Genomic DNA, 20233 nt, shown 5'->3' with positions numbered 1-20233 from the left:
AAATTCGACAGAGTTGCCCCCACCGACTGACTCGAATTCCCCGATTAAAGTTGCCACCCTCAACGAGCCTACTCCATTCCCTCCGCCACGAGCAGACGAGAAAGACCTGACCACACTCCCAGCTGACAATTATGAGGAGCCCGTCGACAAGTCCCATCTCATCCTCTCCACGGCAAAGAAATGTTCCCCCAAGAGGTATGTCCAGCATGGCTACTGCAAGCACTTTTTCTCCTGCGACCGGAAGAAGCGGATGGAGAAGAAACGCACGTGTTCCGGGCGCCTGTACTGGAATCCCGACGCGCAAACTATGCATGGGGGGCGGTGCGACTTTCTGAGGAATTTGGGGAATTTTACCCTTCGCGAGTACCAGAAGGACTCCACGTGTCCGCTCCACATTGTCTACTTCAGAGCTGACGATGAGCAGGGAAAGACTTGTTCCCCCCACTATTTCTTCCACCACCCGAAAAGGACGGAGGGAACGGAGGTCAGATTGTCATGTCCGGATGACCTCCTTTGGTCCAAGGAGATGAAAACCTGCGTCCTTTGCAACGAGTTGGTCAAAAAGGATGGCGTCACGCCCTGTTGCGGGAATGGGAAGGAGGTGGAACAGAAAAATGCTTTAAATGAAGGGTCGTTAAGTTTCTAAATGCTAATTAATTTCACATTTCACATTTTATTGTCGAGAATGCGAAACGCTGTGAATGAACCGGAAAGAAAATTAAGGATAGTTTTTTTTTGTGGACAATAAAGGAATTTTTTAGTACGTGTCATTTCGTCATTATCGCTTTTTAGATTATGTGCGTATTCTATTTACTACGCCGAGGTTTCTGTGGGCATTTTGTCCATACGACTGTAATGGCTTGTGAGTCATTACACGGAATAATAATCGATGACAAGGCCAAGGAAGCAGTTAAATTGCTGCCAGTTCATGTTTAATTTCACATTGTTCACAAAGTAAGTAATGCATACCACCCATTTCGTTGCCTATACACATATTATGCAGAACCAACTGAAGCAAAAATGAGCATGGTGTGCTAACTTGTTTTCCAGCTTTAAGTTGTATTTGATTCTGCACATTTCTTAAATAAAGTTGACCATTGTTTCCGGAATTTGTGTGAATTTGTTAAGCAATCATTCTCTGGTGCCATGACGGGCTTAGCAAAAGAAATTCTCCCCCTGCTCCTACTTCTCTCGGGCGTGGTGGCACTTACAGTAGGCGAAGACCCAGCCGCAGCTGGACTACAACCGCCCCCACTCCCTCCTCAACCACCACAACCAACAGCTAATAAGCCCAACAATAAGCCAGCAGGCCCCCCGATCAAGAAGCTGGACGGCCCCCCTCCGAATAAAATGAACGGCCAAAGCAAGAATAAGAAATCACCTCCTCCGCTGCCTCCCACAACTCCACAACCTGCTCGAGAAGAAGACTCTGCCATCGAGACCCCCAAGCTCAACATGAATGCCACCGCTCCCGTCAAGTGTGACCCTCGCGACTACGTCCAACGAGGGTAAGGAGGTCGTACTAATCACCTTACTTAACTAGCTTCTAAGCATCTCTTCCTCCTCTCTTCCAGCTACTGCCAAAAGTACTTCACCTGCAACAGGAAGCTGCGTCAGGAGATAAAGCATGGTTGCAGCGACGGTCTCTTTTGGAATCCCAGCTTCAACTCGATCCACGGCGGAGTTTGCGACTACTTGAGGAACATTGAGAACGAGACGTTGTACGAGTACAAGAAGGACCCGACCTGCGTTTTGGACGTGGCCTACTTCCGGTCCGAAGGGGAATGTTCCGGAAGATATTATTACAACCATCCGAAGAGGACGGAGGGTGTGGAGCAGGAGGAGGACTGCCCCCAAGGCCTCGTGTGGTCCAAGCTGAAGGAAAGCTGCGAGCTGTGTCACATGGTGAAGAAGGCGGACGGCACCCCCTGCTGCTCCGAAGCCATGGAGGACGACTACTGACGGTGGTGGGGACGTCGAGCGTCACGTGGGTGCAATCATACCTCCTCCTCCTCCAGCAAACCCATCTCATTCCATGCCTCGATGTCGATCCCATCCGTCGCCACTCATCTCTTCGTCATCTCAACGATTAATCTCGCACCTCTGTCATTATTTTCTTCATAGGAAAAAGCTATGAATCTAATTCTCTACAAAATATAAAACTTGCATCTTATTTCAAAATTAATAAAATTTGATCAATTAGAAAAACCCATTCTATTAAAAGCTATTGTGCACCGAAGCTTATTGTTGGAACCACACATAAGAATGTAGGACCTCCAAGACGTCGAACAATCAGCACTTATTGTGTTTAAGAATCTCACCGCACTAACTATTTATGGTAATAGTATGGAATGTGCTAATAAAATAAACCAAGTATTTCTTACGAGTTATTACGGTGCTTAATAATTTTGTGGCATACACAAATTCATAGTCGACCTCTACCATTTCTGAACAAGTATAAGACTCATTGCAACAGACTTATATTATTGAACATTTACATAAATATTCCTCCAAAAGTTTGGATATTCGACTCGGTACTCATTTTAAAACTTTGACCAAACTCCCACGAAAACTAATTTCACGCTATTTTTGTACCCAGATGAAGTTCATTCCCCCACTGCCGATGTTGACCTTGGGAGCCTTCCTCCTTGCTCTCGTCCACACCTGCTCCTCCTCTGACCTCAATCTGGCCACCTTCTGCCGCACCCACCAACCACCGCGGCCTCACGACCCCACTCAATCCGTCCTCGCTCGGGGCCACACCCACCCAAACTCGTGCTCCCAAGTCATCTACTGCAAGTGGACTTGGCCAGTCAAACCTGACGACGACTATGAACCAGACCACAAAATAAGCCGAAGATCGCCATATCGCAACTTCCACTCTCCGCAACCACCCAAGGTCAAGATCACCGTGGCCTCCTGCCCCACAAACCTTCACTTTGACCCCACCACCCAATCTTGTCGTCAGCCATCCCTCGCTGAATGTCACCTCCATCACGAGCAAAACGAAACGCCACACCCCACGAATAGCCAGACGAATGAGGTTTCTGACCCCGAGGACGACACGTTCCACACGCAGCATGCAGAGTGCGCCTCGACCTACTTCTTCCGCAGGTATGCCACCACGACCGACGGCGAAGGGGAGTCGATCGAGCTTACCTGTCCCCACGAACTCGTCTGGAACAGTGTAACCAAAACTTGTTCGAAATGCCAGCATGTCACCAGGAATGACGGAATTAGTCTGTGTTGTCATAATAGTGACGCACATGCGGTGCGTGATAACCACTAACAGAAAGTATGTAAATCTTAGCAGTTAAGAAAGATAAAAGAGAAATTGGTATAGATGAGATGAGAATATGTGCGTAATATCAATCTTTACGTGATCGCAGAAAATGTAAAAACAAGCCACTGCTCTCCTTTTATTTTTCTTCAAAATGTGTAAGTAAATTTGTGGAGGTCTGGCCTAAAAATAAGTGTACGAGTGGTTTCATGCACCTATTTACCAACCAGCAGCCCAATTATGGTGATCTCATCCATCCAGAAAAAAAGAATCAATATTTACATTTTCACTCAAAGTCTTATTCAGTTCATCAATGGGAAATGTTCATTAATGGAATGGGAACAAGGCGGCTGGGATTTTTCCTCTTTTCTCTGGGTTTTCTTGCTTTCATTTACTTCCACTCATGCATAACTCCAGTCAACAGTGGGTCTCATTAAATCATGCATCCCCACACCTGCTCACCAAGATCACCTTCATCCGCCAAGGAGAAGAAGATGATGATTCCCTCGAGCAAAAAAGCCAATTAGTCGTCGTTACATTACGTAATTTCGGTAAACAAGGCTGAAATAGAGTAAGAGCGAGAAATCCTCTCCAGCAAAAAAATACAAATCTTCCCATCCAAATAGCCATCCCGATTTAGCCAACTTTTATAAACTATGTGCATTCATTAAGAAAATAAATATGTAGCAGAAGAATGATATCATCATTTCTTGACGTGCTTATGAACATATTATTCACAAGATTTACTTACTCGCCCTCAACAAGAAAAAACAGATCATCTTATGAAGTGGAACTAGCGAGAAACGTGTCTGATGTGGGATGTGAAAGTCCAAGAAAGTTGGCGAATGCAGTGGCTGCGATCCGAATCAATCTCAACCTGACCGCAGCTAGCTCGAGGAAGAACAAGTTACTTGAAATAGTTTTACTTTGCAGACTTTTTCCTCGTTCCTTTTCCTCCCTGCCACTTCCACCACAAGCGATCGACAAGGTTTCTAAATCAAGCCTAAGATACTTGCATACTTATTAAATATAAAGGCCAGAAGGAGAAAAGAGATTCGTCTGCACTCCATCATATCGCATTATGCACATGGATTCACAAATACGCCAGAAAATTGTTCTCAGGCTCTCATATACGTATGAACTTATGAACTTATGCAATCACTATGTACGTACGTACGTTCGTACATCCGTCCTCGAGTCCCCCGTGTGCAAGTATATCCCGTCAGTTGCGACCAAGTAGAAACAGAATTGATTTATTTTATTCAAATTCTAGTGAAAATATGGATTTAGCTCTTCAACTTGAAAATTTTAATCAAACCACGAATCAACCACTCACTTGGTCCAATCCACTTGACATTTCCTGATGATGGGGCACTTTCATCCCTAATAAAAGCATAAAGTTAAGCAGCAGACTCCGCGTCTATTCTGATCCCCAAAAAGCGGACCGACCTTTCGGCAAAGATCAGCCAGGGAATGGGATACAAAATAGTAGTAAACGCGGCTGCGGAGAAAGTGGCAGTCGGAACATTATGGAGATCAAAATCAAAACCAAAAACATGTTTTCCCCGAATCCTGACTGATTGGGTCCTAATAAAAGATTCCCCATTTTCTATGCCGGTGCTCAATCCCCGGATAAATCTTTTCAGCCTATGCAGAATGCCCACCACACATTCGAATCACCAACCTCCATGCATAAATTTCACAATTTATCACTCAAAAAGTAGGCAGCGAAACTTGTGAGCATGGAAAACTAGCCACTCAATTTCAAATATACAACTCTGCATATGTACGTATTTATGTACATGCCTCCCGTTGGGTCCGTCCCTTTTACTCCTTCAAGTTTTAAGCACAAATTTCCTCAAAATTATGACTCGTCCGCCTATGGTATGTACTCGAGAGCCCATTAGGGAAACTTTGGCTGTTCCTTTGGCCGGGTCTCATGCAGGCAGGCGGTGTCCTGGCCGAATGTTGATGGAGTGGTGGTTATGGCGTGAGGTGGCTGTCAGAAGCAGGGCAACAAAATCTCCACTGCCCGCATGAACTTTCACTTTGCAATTTTAGTGCTTATGCATTCCTTGTGAATTTTGCTTTTGCACGCTGTAAAAACGTGTCTGGAACGATTGGATTGTGTGGGTGGGCAGGGTTTTCTGCCAGCTTTTTAGGTGCAGAAATTGAATAAACTCTGTCACCAGTGATCACCTAATGGCGGAGAATACAGCGATGAGAACAAGGAGAACATTTCCATGAAAAAAAAGAAAGCTTCTCTAGGAAAAAGTTACATTATGAATGGGTGAAATATTGCATTATTGCATGAACAGCATGTCCTTCCTCACACTTCTCCATTGTCAGCGCAGTTGTGTTACATGGATGTTTTTCAAGGAGCAGGCACTTTCAGCCAATTCTGGGAATTTTATCGTTTCTTCCAAATAATAGGATACTGTTCAAAGCAAAGGAGAATAATGGGATCGTCAACCGTAGAATCAAATTAGTCACGAAGTATACGGCACCCGTTGCTCGAATTGCGAGAAAGTAACAAAAAATATGGAAACTAAAACTTGACACGGTTTATAAATACATAGACTTCAAGAGGAAACTTTTAAAATTTTGTAAAACAAAGTTTTCTCATCAATCAAGGAAATATCAGTCATGCTCCTCTGCTAATTAATCAAGCAAACAATTAAAACGAACATTCCTCAAAACGAGACGACAACCAGTAAAAATGAATCACGTATTTATAACTCGACATTAATTTATCATGTGAGGTGCTAACAGCGCGGATCAATTAAGTAGGACGACGGTCTTATGTCTTTGACGAACAGGGAGCAAATCTTAATAAAAATGTCAAATTGGGAATCTAAATCACATGCGAGATCAAACCACAATGAAACAATTTGCAAAACAAATCTCTCCAACTTAACGAGAACTTTGGGAAAGATCAAAGGGACATCTTATGCAAGAGCCACATACGTAAGATCACCCCACCTGCAACCACTTTTGTATTTCTACTTTAAACGAGATTCAGATTCAGACGTTCTCGCATATGCACAAATCTCTTTCTACGCACCAACTTTTTATATAAGACCATTTGTTCGCTTGTTTGTCCTGGTCTCTTATTAACTTTACACGACGTGGGCACCTATACTTGTACATATGTACACGGATTACGTGGAACACTTCCTTCTACTCAGCCAGCCAAGTAGTTGGGCAACAAATTGAAGCAACTCATCAGAAAAGAATTGTCAACTAATGCAAGTCTCTAAATCCGTTTTGTCCTCCTCGCCCAACTCTTTGAAATGAAAAGCAACTCTTTCCCCACTGCTTCCAAACTTTCTTCGCATCGTCGCCTAAATTTTTAAACGCACTGTGCTACTCATCACGCCCTTAATTAAGAGTAATGATGGTAAAAAGTATGTAGGTCGGTCGGGCTGGGTGCGACACCATTTTGTACTCCACGACTATAGTATATGTACATACATGCTAACAATGCGATGGTGTGAAGTGTAACCCTCCGATTTGGTTGAGATTCGAAAATTATGTGGTCCATGTCAATACAACCAACGTTTCTTGAGGCGGTTCGTGCGATGATCAGAATTTGTCAAAAAAATTGAGGTCGAAGTTAAAAAAACGGGCGATTTTAGCACGGGATGAAAATGGAAGTTGAGTTTGCTTCCTCCGCCTGTTTTTGAACTTTAACCTCAAATACTTTGAGAAATTCCCACCATCGCACGAACTGCCTCAAGAAACATAGGTTGTATTGACATAATTTTCAAATTTCAACCAAATCGGAGGGTTACACTTCACACCATCGCATTGTAAGTCTAACAAAATTCGGTGGGGTTAACATATTCCAAGTGACAATTTGACAAAATATTATTTAAAGCGGAAAGTCACAGCCGTCGGAATCGCATCTCAGCGCCCAGCATGGGTCTGTCTGCAGAGCTTCGAAGTGACATTCAAAATGACATAATGCGGACCGAAATAGCAAATCCTTGGCCTTATTGGGGGTGCAATTAAATATGGAAATGACGACATCAGAGGATTTAGAATAATGCGGAGACGAGGTCCTGGGTCGTGTGAAACTTTTCCCACGTAGAAGCCATGTGATGATTAGGGCCGGAATAAAAAGCTTCTCACCCAGATATTTCAAGATTTTATTTCATTGGGTAACAAAAAGTAGATGAATTGGATAAAAATGCTCCCAATTAGTGCAAAATTTTGGAAAAACCTGGATGGGTGATAATACTGCCTTGCTCCATGACGATGAATAATATTATGACAAAGACACGAGTCCAGAGGGTTGGGCAATTCGACTTTCTCCATCACCGTCATAGCTTACAGATTACTCTCACTCCAGCCGTTCCATAAAGGACTGGAATGTTGGAAAGTCATTAAAATGCAGGAAACAAGTTTTTGAATGTCGAATTCGAGAGAAAGTGATTCTATAGAAAAACTCTTGTGCATTTCTCCAGGTTGGAAATATTCCACATTAATTTTGGATGAATAAATACGCTGAATATCCAAAACGTCAAGTGGAATAAAATAATTTTCCAAAGTTTGGGTTACGTGACTCGTAAAAAAGTATTTATGTCTGTAAATCATGGCAGTGATAAGAATTCCAAGTGCAAACGACGAGGCTCCTCCTGATGACGACGACGAGAGGAAATCATGACGTGATAGACGAATAAAAGTAGTTACATGACGTGAATATTAGTGATGATGAAGAATGGACAAAAACGCAGTAACTTTCGCTGTCGTCGCAGTACGAAGGGATGGTTGGAGGGTTGTGTAATATAGTTTTGGGAGAAGGCAATTATCCAGCTGCATGCACGACTGGTCCTCCGCGGAAACAAAACCCCACCCGTTCCCACTACCTATTGCCACTTTCCCATCTATTTGCCTCCCACTCATCACACGGGCGGAGAGGTTAATCAGAAATGCTACCAAGAATTACACGGTCGAAAGAGAAGGAATCTCTCATCAGCAGCTCACCTTCCAGGATGTCGATCTATCCGCGCAATTATGTCTCTGAGAACGCCATCATCATCAGGCCACGTGCAGGCAGGCAGACTACGTTTCATGCCACAATTCCACTCTCTCGATGCAACAACAATTAGAACTTTGAACTTTGCAACATGGACATAATTTTCCATCTCAACTCATCGGATCCATCAGCAGGAGTCCTTTTCACTCTCTCTCGAAGGAGCGGAATCAACACAAGCGTTCGCATTTCATCATCATCCCACTCACAAAAAGCCTGTCGTTTCCGTGCCGATGAGGGGTGGTCCCGCAGCCTCGTTCGCAGCACAGCCTCCGACTTCTTTGATGTGCTGCTGCAACCTTTTAGCGACACATCTGCCCAAGCCAGTGCCTCCCTGCCAACCACCACTCACAACCAGGATGACAAAATATTATGTGCCAAGGACTCTACGAGGAGGAGATGATGACCACCTCCGACACACCGTGCTCGATATCGAGGTCACCTCGGAGATGTAGTATTTAATACGTCTCAAGTACGTCTCAGTAGTAATTCCTGAGTCTACATCGCCTAATTCAACGCAGCCCAAGACGACGACGATGACGAGGAGGAGACAAGAAGAAGGACTCCATTATTTCCGCACTCTCACCTCCGCCGTGAATTCAATTAGAGCAACCTCTGCACCAATTAGACTCGAGAGATATTATGCCATTGTCCTCCTCGCTGTATCCACACCTTCCTGCACACGTATATACATACATACATATCTGGAGTTTATATACTCGAGATGTGCTCAAGGTGGAGACGGGGAGGAGGATTAATCGAAAAGTGGTTTCACGTCAAACGGGCCTAATGCAATGTGACACTTTGACAACATTGTTACGTCGGGAGGAGGAGAGAGGCATTGCGATTCATAATAAGTTATGATTGCGCTTACTCAATAATAACTGTGTAAACTTTATTTGGTTTCGAGTCAGTCAGTCAGCACTCAATGCGAGGACGAATAAATAAATCACGCTTCTCCATTGCGTAATCCAGAGTTCGGCCAGGATTTGTGAACAGGACGAGGCATAGTTTAATCCGACCCACTCATCCGTTTACTTATGTAGCTTAAATCCCATATACGTATATGTAAACAGGTCCATACACACGAGATGACAGAAAACCCACAAAAACTCTGAGAGACAAACGTAGAACAATTTTCGCATACAAACGAAGTGTCAACATAATTATTTACTGCGACTAACACGTTTCCCATCCTGCTTTCCCCTTCCCCTCACTGACACGAGGCCGCAGTATTGCACGCACGTATATCTTCACCGCATGACATTTCTGCATGTGTAAACAAGTGAGAAGAGAAATGAGTACACAATCGAATGATGTGTCGTTCGTCTCACTCGACGAGACAATTAGCACGAGCAAATAATGAGCTATACGAGTCAAATTCCAGTCCTTTAAAGTCCTCGAGAGGGACGTGAGAATGGCATTCATTTCAAATGCATGGGTTTGTGGGTTTGCCTTTCCGTCGAGCATTCGCAAGTTGAGACTGGTGACGACGACGAGGAGGACAAAGTAAGACTTGTGTATTACCACATTATTTCCCTGCGTCCGTCAACTTTGTGACAATAATAAATCCTTGTCGATATACTACAAAGGAGCAGTACACCTAGAAGTGTTGGTTACACAAGTAAGTGACGCTATTTATAGGCTGAAAGTGAAATCGGCAATGCAGTCAATCCTAATATATTGCATAATATTTGTACATACGCGAACCAAAATATCCCGAAAATTTATGAGAACCAAAAATAATCCGAATATTGAGCTCTGAACTCACCATTAAGTTTGCAATCCATCCCACAACTCGTCTTCTCGTATTAGAACAATGCAATGCGTATAATCTGTAGATTGAGGGGAACACAAGTGTTCAACTTTCTCTTCTCGCATCGGGCGAGCTGTGTCTCACATGCTGCATAATTCTACTCCTCATCCAGTCTCAATTTCGCTCACCACTGCCACCACTACCACCTCCGATATGTGGAACAAGACTGCCTTGCCTTCTCCCTCGTGGGCAAATTTGTTCACCACGTCTCACTTTATTGCACTCTTTTTACTGGGTGAGATGTGCGTGTAACTTGGAAAACGAGTTGTACTATGTGTGTCTGCAGCTGTATGTCAAGTATCGCTAATAAAAACTGAACAACGTGTATTCACTTTCGCCAAATTATGTGTTCACCAGGAGCTTTGTGAATCTCGTCATTCCAATTCCACTGGAGATTGAATCTTGATTGGAGTGAAAGTGAAGGGAAGGAGAAGGTTGGGACTTGCTAAACAAGAATATCGTCTCCTCGCCACCCAGAGTTCAACTTGTTCGACTTGCTGGGGCCGAAAGGTGATGAGCAAGAGGAGGAATTCACCAAGCTGATAACCTTGTTGCGCATCGAACGGTGAGGAAGAGTTGAATGAGGATTGAACGACGAGCGGTGTTACGACAGAGTCTTTTCTCCTTTGTCCCACACGTACATATGTATTTACTGGATACCGAGGAGGAGACGCGACGATGATGATGATGATGAAAGGAGAAGATGACAAATTGGTATTTTGTAGGGTTTTACTCTTCTCCAAGTCAGTTAAAAGCTTTAATCAAGGTGTGTATAGAAGAAAGGAGAGAGAGAGAGAGAGAGAGAGGAGAAAGTTGTTGAGGGCATGATGGATGGGAAGTGAGTCGTCAAACTAACGGCAAGCTCCCACCTTTTACTTACTCACCAACAACATTTCCCATCCTTCACCCGTCCACTGCCAACCTGCTTTTTGTCTCTCTCTGCCTCGGAGGGAGAAAAGGTGTCAGCAGAAAGAGTGGAAATGGGAGCGACGTGAACCACGGAAAGGTGTTTGGTATGAGAGGTGTAGCACTGTAGCAGATGCAGGTGGGAAATAACACACGACAAGCAAATACTAGGTCTAGGTGAAAGAAACACCAGCGACGATGGCTTATCAGGTCAGGTTGGCACGGAATTGGTGCTGATGAGATGTGTACAGATGGGTCGAGCAGGCGGCATGAAGCTGAGGGCCGAGAGATAGAAAGCTTGTAGAGAAAGCAAATGAAATAAATTAATATTGAAGATGATCGTCGAATGGGAGAGAGAGAGGAAAGACCTTGGATTTGCCAAGGCTTCAGGAAAGCGCAACACTTTTCAAGAGACCGTGATGAAGATTAATTTCTCTGAGAGGTGAAAAATGCGTGGGAATTTTGGTCAATAAAATAAGGAGGGCATTAATACTTCACCCTGTAAATAAATGAGCATGTAATCCCTTCTTTGTAGGCTACTTCAAGGCCACAAGCATTATATGTGCAACATAATTGGCATTACTGCTTTTTCAATTTCACCTACCATGAGATTACGACCAACCTTGTGGCTCTCTAAGACCTACCCAATTAATAAATGATATCAGAAATCGACATGTATGTTTTTCCAATCAGTTGATGTCGACAGATAACGCGTTGAGTACGTCAAATCTCAAAGTCCAATCCCTCCTCATCCTCCTCCTCCTCCCTTGCGTAATTTCAATTACTCTCCGTCTATCAGTCGCCTTCTGCTCATTTTTTTTGCCCGAGCCAGAGCTTATGGGATCGTCATGTCCGTCACATAGCCAAAACGCTTGAACAGATTTGACCAATTTATCCTCATCTTGAAATGTGGATCTCGACAAGAACTTGAAGGAGTTTGAAAATGGGCATGGATCCAGTGGTTGATCCAAAGGAGTATGCACTACCAAATTGTCGTAAAGAACTGAAATTTATCTATTTGGTTGAGGTTTCAACAAAATTTCCTTCTCGGTGTTGTCGACATTATGTCGCCCATCGCCATGATCTTGGCTGCGCCCTAGTTTGTCTCAAAATTTCCTAATAAGAGACGAGAAAAGTGACTTGTTCGGGCTATGTCAAGTCTGGTTTTTATATCTTTTGCAGAACTAAATGATTAACGGTCGAATAGTAATTACGGAAATGAGTTGGTAATCTCCTCGTTCATGATGCTTATCCACTTATCTAATTGATTAATTAATGTCCTGATTAGCTTTCCTTGTGAGGACTAGTGGGAAGTGAAAGTGGGAAGGGGCAGAGAAGACGGAGGCAGATTGAGACTGAAGGGAACAAGGAGGGAAGAAACCCAGCAGAAGTTCGGCTCAATTTTTAGATCCACTTTCCATCATCTTTTCCACAGTGCAAAAATCGGTTGTTAACTTGTTTTGTTTATCCTTTTAAGCTCGATAATTTTTGATTATTTTGTTAATTAAAGTGTTAACCTGCTGTTCAAGAGCTGAATTTATCTTAAAGGGTGCAAATCTGTACACATTAAATTAGCATGTTAAGAACCATTCAATGTTTAACTGGATGGAATAGCATAGCATTAGTTAACAATTTCTCAAGATGAACTAGCAGCTAGTTACTAGCTCAATTTGGAAGCTGAATGGTACATACCGTATTTTATGTTTAGCTAAATATATACTGTTCTTTAAAACGCTTAGATGTAAATATGTGTTATTTTAAGAATTAAATAGATTTGAACAAGTTTACGAGATGCCACTACTTTCCAATTCTCACCCCCACTCTTCTTGTAGTCGAGTTCATTTTGCCGAGAACGATGATAACGAGGATAAAAGCAGAGGTCACGGTCACCTGTCCAGGAATGAGAATGGAAATGGGGACAATACTAACGACGGGGGTGACAATGATGACAAAAAGACTCCAGATCGAGATGAAGTTAGGCAAGACCATACACTACCTCCCTTGCCCATCAAAAAGGTGGCCCTCCCCATTGTACGGTCTAAAATAGATCAACATGAAGCTCGTAAGAAGAACAATAATATTTAATTATTTACTGACAATAATATACTTATTTGTGCGTGATTGAGTTGTTAATCCGAAGTAGACATAGGATTTGTAATTTTGAAAGGAGCAACACAAAACCAATCTTTCATAAATCCATTACTATCTTTGCTGTAGAATTCCTATTGGGGGTGGATGATAAGAAATTCCAAAGTACGAAAACTCTCAAAGTTACCAATGGTTCCCTGTCGTCCCATCATAATAATAATCTACACGAAATATCGGATGCCGCAAATTCTGCATCTAAAATCCCGAAATCTCTTAAAAATCTGGTCGTTCGCGAAAAGATCCATCCCAACGTCAACCCTGGACGGAGAAAGGATCCTACTAAATCATCGTCCAAGTCGCCGACACGGGTTAATGCCATTGACTTGTCAAATAAAAATCCATACAATACTAAAATTGTCGTCTCACGGGGTGTCGAGATGAAAAGGGTGGATGGAAAATCTGATCATATTTCACAGCCACCAGTAAATCATTGATTACAGTCTAAATATTTAATGTACCAAGAAGATACTGTTAATTAATGGGGTCTTATTTTCAACAGGTATCAACTTACGGGTCCTCATCATGTAATAATAATATAAAGCCACGAACGGCCACAACCACGAGAAAACAAGCTTCCTCCTCTACGGCAGAGTCATCATCGAGTAAAAATTTGAAACGCAAATCTGTCACAATCGAACCATCATCACTGCGTCCTGCAAAATCCAAAGGGAAACCATCCACCGTAGTTGTGACACCTTCGTCTCAAAATGAATCTGCCCCCTTGGCCACGACCGGTGCGGGAGAAGGTCATCCCGGTATCGTGTTGGCAGAATCGTACAAGACATTGAAAGAGTTTTTAAACCTGCCACCCGTTATTCCTGTCTCGAACGATAAAAAAGATGACAGCCAGCAGCAACAGGAGGAAGACAAAGCTATTACGGAACCACCGCCAACAAAATCAAAACCTACCGCAAATTCCTACTACAAGTCTAAATTTTGGGAATACGTTGACCCAAATAAGAAGGCACCATCGTCCAAACCACCAGAGAAACCAAAGGCGTATGATCCCACAGCTGTGAAAAGTTTCATTGAGAAACAGAAAGAAAGTCGACGGGAAAAGGAGACGGCAGATTTGAAAGCGAAGCAAGAACAGTTGGACAAGAAAAAGAAACACTTGGCACTATTGAAGGAAAAGTGTCGTCATTTGGTGGTGGGCAGTGGGAAAACTCCACCGACTACGACCTCATTAACAGCTACCACCAGTACCAAGGGGTTAAAAACAAGTACCACGACCACCTCTGGCGACGATGCCTACAATTTCATCAGGAAAGATGTGCTGGAGCAGGTCCTCCAAAAAGTAGCGACTGGTAGTGCCCCACCAAGTAGTGAAATAAAAGTTATTCATCATAAACCTCCTCCACCTCCTCGTGTCCAGTACCACTCTGTTCGACCAGTAATTAAGTCACCTCATCGACCACCACAACCTCAACGTCGTCTCCCAATGTCCAGTCCGAGTAGCAGGACCATCACCAACACCACCACGTCCTCCGCTGCAGTGTCGAGAAGCTCAATTCTGCTCCAAGAATTTGAAACAATTGTGAAACGAGAATGCATAAACTTCTTTCAAACAAAACACGTCGCGACTGAAACGATGCCACAGCCTTCACTTCCCCCACCACCATCATCATCGGTGGAAAAACGGTTTTCTGAAAAATGTGTCGCAACCACGGCGAGTTTAGGAGAATTGGAGAAATCCAATAATATTTTCTCCTCAAAATCTTCCATCCTGTCAGACAACTCGTCCATAATTTCCGTCAAACTAAGAACAATGCATGATTACGATGCTGCAGCGTCCAAAATCCAGGCCGCTTTTAAGGGATACAAGGAGCGAAAAATACTAAAGGAGGCGAACATTCTTCCTCGAGATTTGCTTCGAGTCAAGAAAATGCTCGCCCTAAAGAGACCGGTGGGAATCGGTGGATCAGGTTTTAAAATGTCTTCCTTCTCTTCAAAAATGCCAGAAAAACCATACGATCAGGAATCACCATCATCTTCTTACTCCGATTATTTAAAACAAAAGCTTGGCAAGAACGAGAGCAAGATTCGACACGTGTCACCAACGGTCACTCCTCACGCTCCCGCACGACCAACCTCTTCTTCCTCGTCGCGAAAGTCATTTAACGAGCCCTACCCAACGGAAGCTATTCAGCGATTACAGCAGGAGGCCCAAGTGGCAGCCGTGTCGAGACGAAATTCTTTGTCGGAACTGAGAAAATGTGTCATGCTCCCCGAAACTCGTCCTCGGCCCAATTTAGACGCCTCGCTTTTGGATACAACGTTGACACCGAAAAATTCTTCAACGGGACTACTAAATTTGAGAAGAAAGTCTGAGAGTCTAGGATTGGGTATCGGTCAGCCAGCTCCATCAATTTCGGCCGTCTTGTTTGAAAAACTCAAGGGTTTGCAGAGTGAGAGAGGCAAGTGAAATTATGTTTTATTAAAAATGAAAATAAGCAAGTTTAACTAAAATAATATGCTATTTTGATTTACAGATGCAATCACGACGAGAAAGAGTGTGTCGGCCATACATCTCACCCCTCCTGCAGTGGATGACGATTTTGAATCCATCTCCTCCATTGCTCATCCTCACGACTCGCAGGATGTTTCTATCACGGATGACTATTTTGGTCCATCTGACTCTGAAATGCATCATCCCCGCACTCTGACATCCACTCCTCTGAAACTACTATCTGAGACGAGTCTCCATCAATCACAAGAGCAAAAGCACCATCGTATTCATCATGGTCCCCGAAAATCCAAATCCCCTAAATCTCCATCTTCCAGGGAAGATGAGTCAGCTAGCACAACCACAGTAGAGACTGATGTAGAACTTGGACCAGGTCAAGGTCACCCCACCACAACAGTGACCACGTCAACAACGCCGGGTCAACCTTCATCCACATCGGCTCTTCCCATGCCTGCCATGACATTGAGGTATCACGCGGAACGAGAACGGCTTAACATTTTGGAAAAGGCCATTCAAGCAGCGACTTTGTACGAAAAAAGACATGATCGTGTTGCACCACCGCCAGTTCAAGCACCACCACCACCTCAGCCGCCTGTGAAAGTGCCCACCACTTCTGAAATTGAGAGTATTGCAAAGAAAGTTGCCGAAGACCGGATTAAAGTGAACCTGGCCGAGTTGGAGAAGGAAAAATGGAGCAATCTTATCAAACAACAAGAGTCAACACAACAAACGTCGTCCTTGAACAACTTGGCTTTGGAAGTGATGAAATGTCAACAAGAGGCAGCAGCAGCGACAGCGGAAGTTTCCAAGATGATGATGCAAGTGGGCAAGTCAGTTTTGGAGGACAGACAACAAGAGAGAATTTTTCAAGAGAACAGGATTCATCAGCAGCAACTCCAGGCCAGGATAAGTGACGATCCCGTAAATATGGCAGCGATTGTGGTTGCTGCTGTGGACGAGGCTCAAAGGATTGTTGAAAGGGAACGACAACATCGAGAAGCTCTAAGTCGGGTGACACGAAGACCTCATCAAAGAGGGGAAGAATTCCAGAGAGTGGAAGAACAGGAAGCTAGCGAAAAACAAATATTCAGATTTTCGACTCCTTCCCATCAAGATGTTGCTCTTCAATTTCCATCATTTTCCTCATCATCGGAAACCCCTTCCGTGGTTGGCGTGGGGGACGATGAGCAACTGGAGAAAGAACTGAACCAAGGAGACGAGTTATCATTGGACCACCTTCAATCATTTGTTGATGATCAACCAGACAACAGATTTGAACAAGAGTCGTCCGAAGTAGAGATGATCAAATCGGTGACACAGCTTTCTGAGCAAAACAATTATCACACCTCGCAAAATGAAACGCCCTCGAAAATTGAAGTAGTCGAAGATTCCTTCACCAGCAAGCCAGCAGACGACAAGACGGAGGAGTCGATAGGATTCGAGGCGTCGTTCCTTTCTGAAGAGAAAGAACCCACAGAAGAACAAGGGACAGAGTCGTCAATTCCAGAAGTAGCCGATGTAGATGAAGACAACAAAACAGAGTCCCCACTTGCAATCAGTCATATTGAGGAGGAAGAAGAGCAGGAAATATTTGAAAATAGTAAAGTCGAATCCGTTTCCGAAGTGAAGGCTGAAGTTGGAACAAATATCTCAATCGGTGAATTCAGCAGGTCCAAAGAAGAAGATGACCATGATCATGACTTGGCATCTTTTATGTCTGACATGCAACAATCTGAAGGACATGACGAAATGGATAAAAAGCATGGATCGCAAATGGATGACCATGAAAATGACTTCATTTATTCCGGGACCGTGGAGGAGGAGGAGCAGAAGGGCATCATCAGCAGTCCTACCATTGAACAATTCCTGGTCCTGGATGACTCTCCTGGAAGATTAGAAGGGATGGAAGAAGAAGATGATGATGAAGGAAAAATAGTAAAAATATCACAACCACCTTTTACCAAGGAGCATGAAGAACCGGAAAGGTCGGAGAGTAATATTCCTATCCTCAACGACGAGATTGTGCCAACTAAAGAAAGTGAGGACATTCCCTTGCTGTCCATACAGCATTCTTCATTGTCTCCTCCTCCCCCAGAAGAAGCAGTCCATTCTGTCGTCATAAACCAAACAATTGAGTCAGAAAACGTTGCGACCAGTTCCCCCCTCGAGCCAGGCAATGTTCATAAGGATGAGTCAGCCCCCTCCGCTGTGGAAGAAGATAATAATAATAATCCTGAGAGTATCCTCGAGTCTATCGGCTATGATGTTGACAGCGACGTTGGGGCTGACATTGACATTTCCTCTAATGCTGACCGTGATTTGAGTAATCAGAGTGGGCAATTAATTCCCAGCGGGGATGATGAAAACGGAGTCATTAACGATGATGATGATGGCAAAAAGAAGCCAACAATTAAAACTCCGTCACCACCTCCGTCACCACTCTCAATTCATGATCACAAAGAAGAAGGGGCAGTGACCCCTCCTGATACCGCTCAATCTGACCTTAACATAGACCAGCTCCCTCAACAAATGCTGGTAAAGGTGACGATTGACAATGGGAAAGATAATTCCGAGAATGAAACCATGAATGAAAATTCTCCCATCGTGGTTACCCTTGAAACGGAACTGGTGAAAGACTCAGAAGAGCTTAGTGCCCAACAACAGCTACCACCACCGCAAGACTTTTCATCTTTATTATCCGACCCTGAAAATAAAGATGTCAATTCCTCCCTCCTCTCTGAAGTTAGTGACAAATATAGCGAGTCATTTCTCTCTGATAAAGAAGGAGACGAAGAAGAGGCGGATTCCGAGCCCCGTTTCGAAGAAGAGGGTGATAATGACGAGAGCGAGTCACGGGCAGGATCTAAAAATTCATACCAAGAAGAAAGAGACCAAAGTCCGGAAAAGGATTTAATACTTTCTCCAATTGTGGATTCCACCCCCGAGGAGGACTCGGCAACCAGTCCCACAAAGGATGAGTTTGGTGAAGAGGATGAAAAAGGATCTCCTCGTACGACTGAAATGGATCCCCCACAAATCCCCATTACTACTACCACTACACTTACACTTACTCCTGCTACTACAATCACCACGACCTTCCCGGAAACCCAGAGTGTACCACAACCTCCACCACCACCAGAACCGCTTGAGGACAAATCTGAACTATTCCAATTGGTGACCCAACAGCGGCAAAGAGTGGAAGACGAGGTACACATATTTTCATCACTAAAATAAATTAATATGCTCTCTTTCTTTGGAATCAGTATGGGCGGTGTGAGGGAAGGGATTATTATTTTGTTTATTATAATAGTTTATTTTCATTCGTGTTCACAGATTCGAGAGCTTGAGGCACAAATTTCTACCTCGCCCAGTGATGCAATTGATGACTACTTGTCCGCCTTGAAACAGGAGGGTGGCGATGCGAGAATCATTACTTGTCCCCGACCACCTCCACCCTACCCTCCAGTCGACTCTGTCTTGTCTACCCTCCACAGACATATCGACGAGAACAGGATGGAGGATCCAGAACTTATTCACCGGGTCGTGGCGGAAGAGGTCGACCGTGTTTGGGACGAGTACGTCAGAACGGGAAACATTAAAATTGAAGAACAAGTGGTGGCAGATGTGGAAGAAGAAAAGGAGGAGGAAGATCTTGAAGGTGACGATTTTGAAATTGGTGATGACATTGATGCCAGCAACATGGAATTATTCGCCAACTACATTCGTGACAACACCGTTGCTCTCACTCACCTGGTCCGTGAAACAATCCGCTCCACGTTAAGCATTCCTGAATTGAAGACACCCGTCGGATTTGTGGATACTTGTCGACGTGGCGTTTATGCCCTGGAGGCGAAGGAGTTCAAAGTTCCAAAAACCAAGGAAGCCCTCATCGCCGCTGTAGAACGTGCTATCGCCCCTATTCCGCTTGAACCAAAACAAGTGAACGGGGAGAAACCGCAAGTCTTAAAAAATCTGACAACCCATGCAACCTGGACTTGTCGGCCAATGGACGTTGTGGAAAATATTTTAGTCCCTGAAATTATACAGGATGAACTTAACTGGGTAAACGCGTGGCCTGAAGCTCTCCTCCTTCAGGAAGAATGTAAAGATAAAATCGTTGCTGCGTGTTTAAAAGATGTCTTGCAAAATTTTGAACAAGCATTCAAAAACTGTTGAATATGTGTTTCGAATTTCCGACTCCATAAATAAGAATTATACTTAAATTGTGATATTACGTAATTTATACTCCGTCCCACAAACATTTGTAATTTATTGAGCAAAAGTTCTGAATATTTTTGTAATAAATTGTCTATGCCATGATATTTAGCCAAGAATAACAATAAGCCGTCTTAAATAATATTAATAAATTCCAAATTATTGATCTCACAGACTGGCTTTAAATCTAATAATTTTGCAGAAGGGTGCAAGGTATATATGTATTTATTATCCGTATTTTGTGATACTAACTTTCTTACGAGTTTAAATAAATGAATAAATAAATCATTTCACTTGATTTGTCACACCAGTTTGTACCATCATCATTTGTTTCCTCCATAAACCGATGAGAGATGAAGTGAA

General features: G+C 43.6%; 3 protein-coding genes across 5 annotated transcripts in view; 2 read left to right on the top strand and 1 right to left on the bottom strand.

Annotated features, from left to right (window-relative positions):
- The window catches only part of LOC110861429, a 54232-nt gene extending 43334 nt beyond the window's left edge, over positions 1-10898 (bottom strand). For both annotated transcript variants that reach the window (XM_035844778.1, XM_035844779.1), the window contains exon 1: positions 10090-10898. The gene's annotated coding sequence lies outside the window, so the exon portion shown is untranslated. The remainder of the gene's footprint in view (positions 1-10089) is intronic.
- Positions 1046-2275, top strand: LOC118433132. Its single transcript, XM_035844781.1, has 2 exons — positions 1046-1508; positions 1575-2275. Exons 1-2 carry the CDS (start codon positions 1147-1149, stop codon positions 1960-1962), a joined length of 750 nt encoding a protein of 249 aa, XP_035700674.1. The 5' UTR covers positions 1046-1146; the 3' UTR covers positions 1963-2275.
- A 1557-nt stretch (positions 10899-12455) lies between the features above and the next one.
- On the top strand, positions 12456-20168 carry LOC110861428. Of its 2 annotated transcripts, none has more exons than XM_035844772.1 (6): positions 12456-12724; positions 12813-13102; positions 13258-13610; positions 13688-15605; positions 15681-18862; positions 18989-20168. In XM_035844772.1, exons 2-6 carry the CDS (start codon positions 12832-12834, stop codon positions 19829-19831), a joined length of 6567 nt encoding a protein of 2188 aa, XP_035700665.1. In that variant the 5' UTR covers positions 12456-12724; positions 12813-12831; the 3' UTR covers positions 19832-20168. The 2 variants fall into 2 exon arrangements, with proteins under 2 accessions (XP_035700665.1, XP_035700664.1); XM_035844771.1 differs by having other exon boundaries at positions 12803-13102.
- Positions 20169-20233: the final 65 nt, after the last annotated feature.

The sequence above is a fragment of the Folsomia candida genome, unplaced genomic scaffold (assembly GCF_002217175.1).
Source record: "Folsomia candida strain VU population unplaced genomic scaffold, ASM221717v1 Fcan01_Sc042, whole genome shotgun sequence".
Lineage (NCBI taxonomy): Eukaryota > Metazoa > Arthropoda > Collembola > Entomobryomorpha > Isotomidae > Folsomia > Folsomia candida.
Note: the sequence above shows the minus strand (reverse complement) of the source record. Positions and strands in the feature narration are given on the sequence as shown.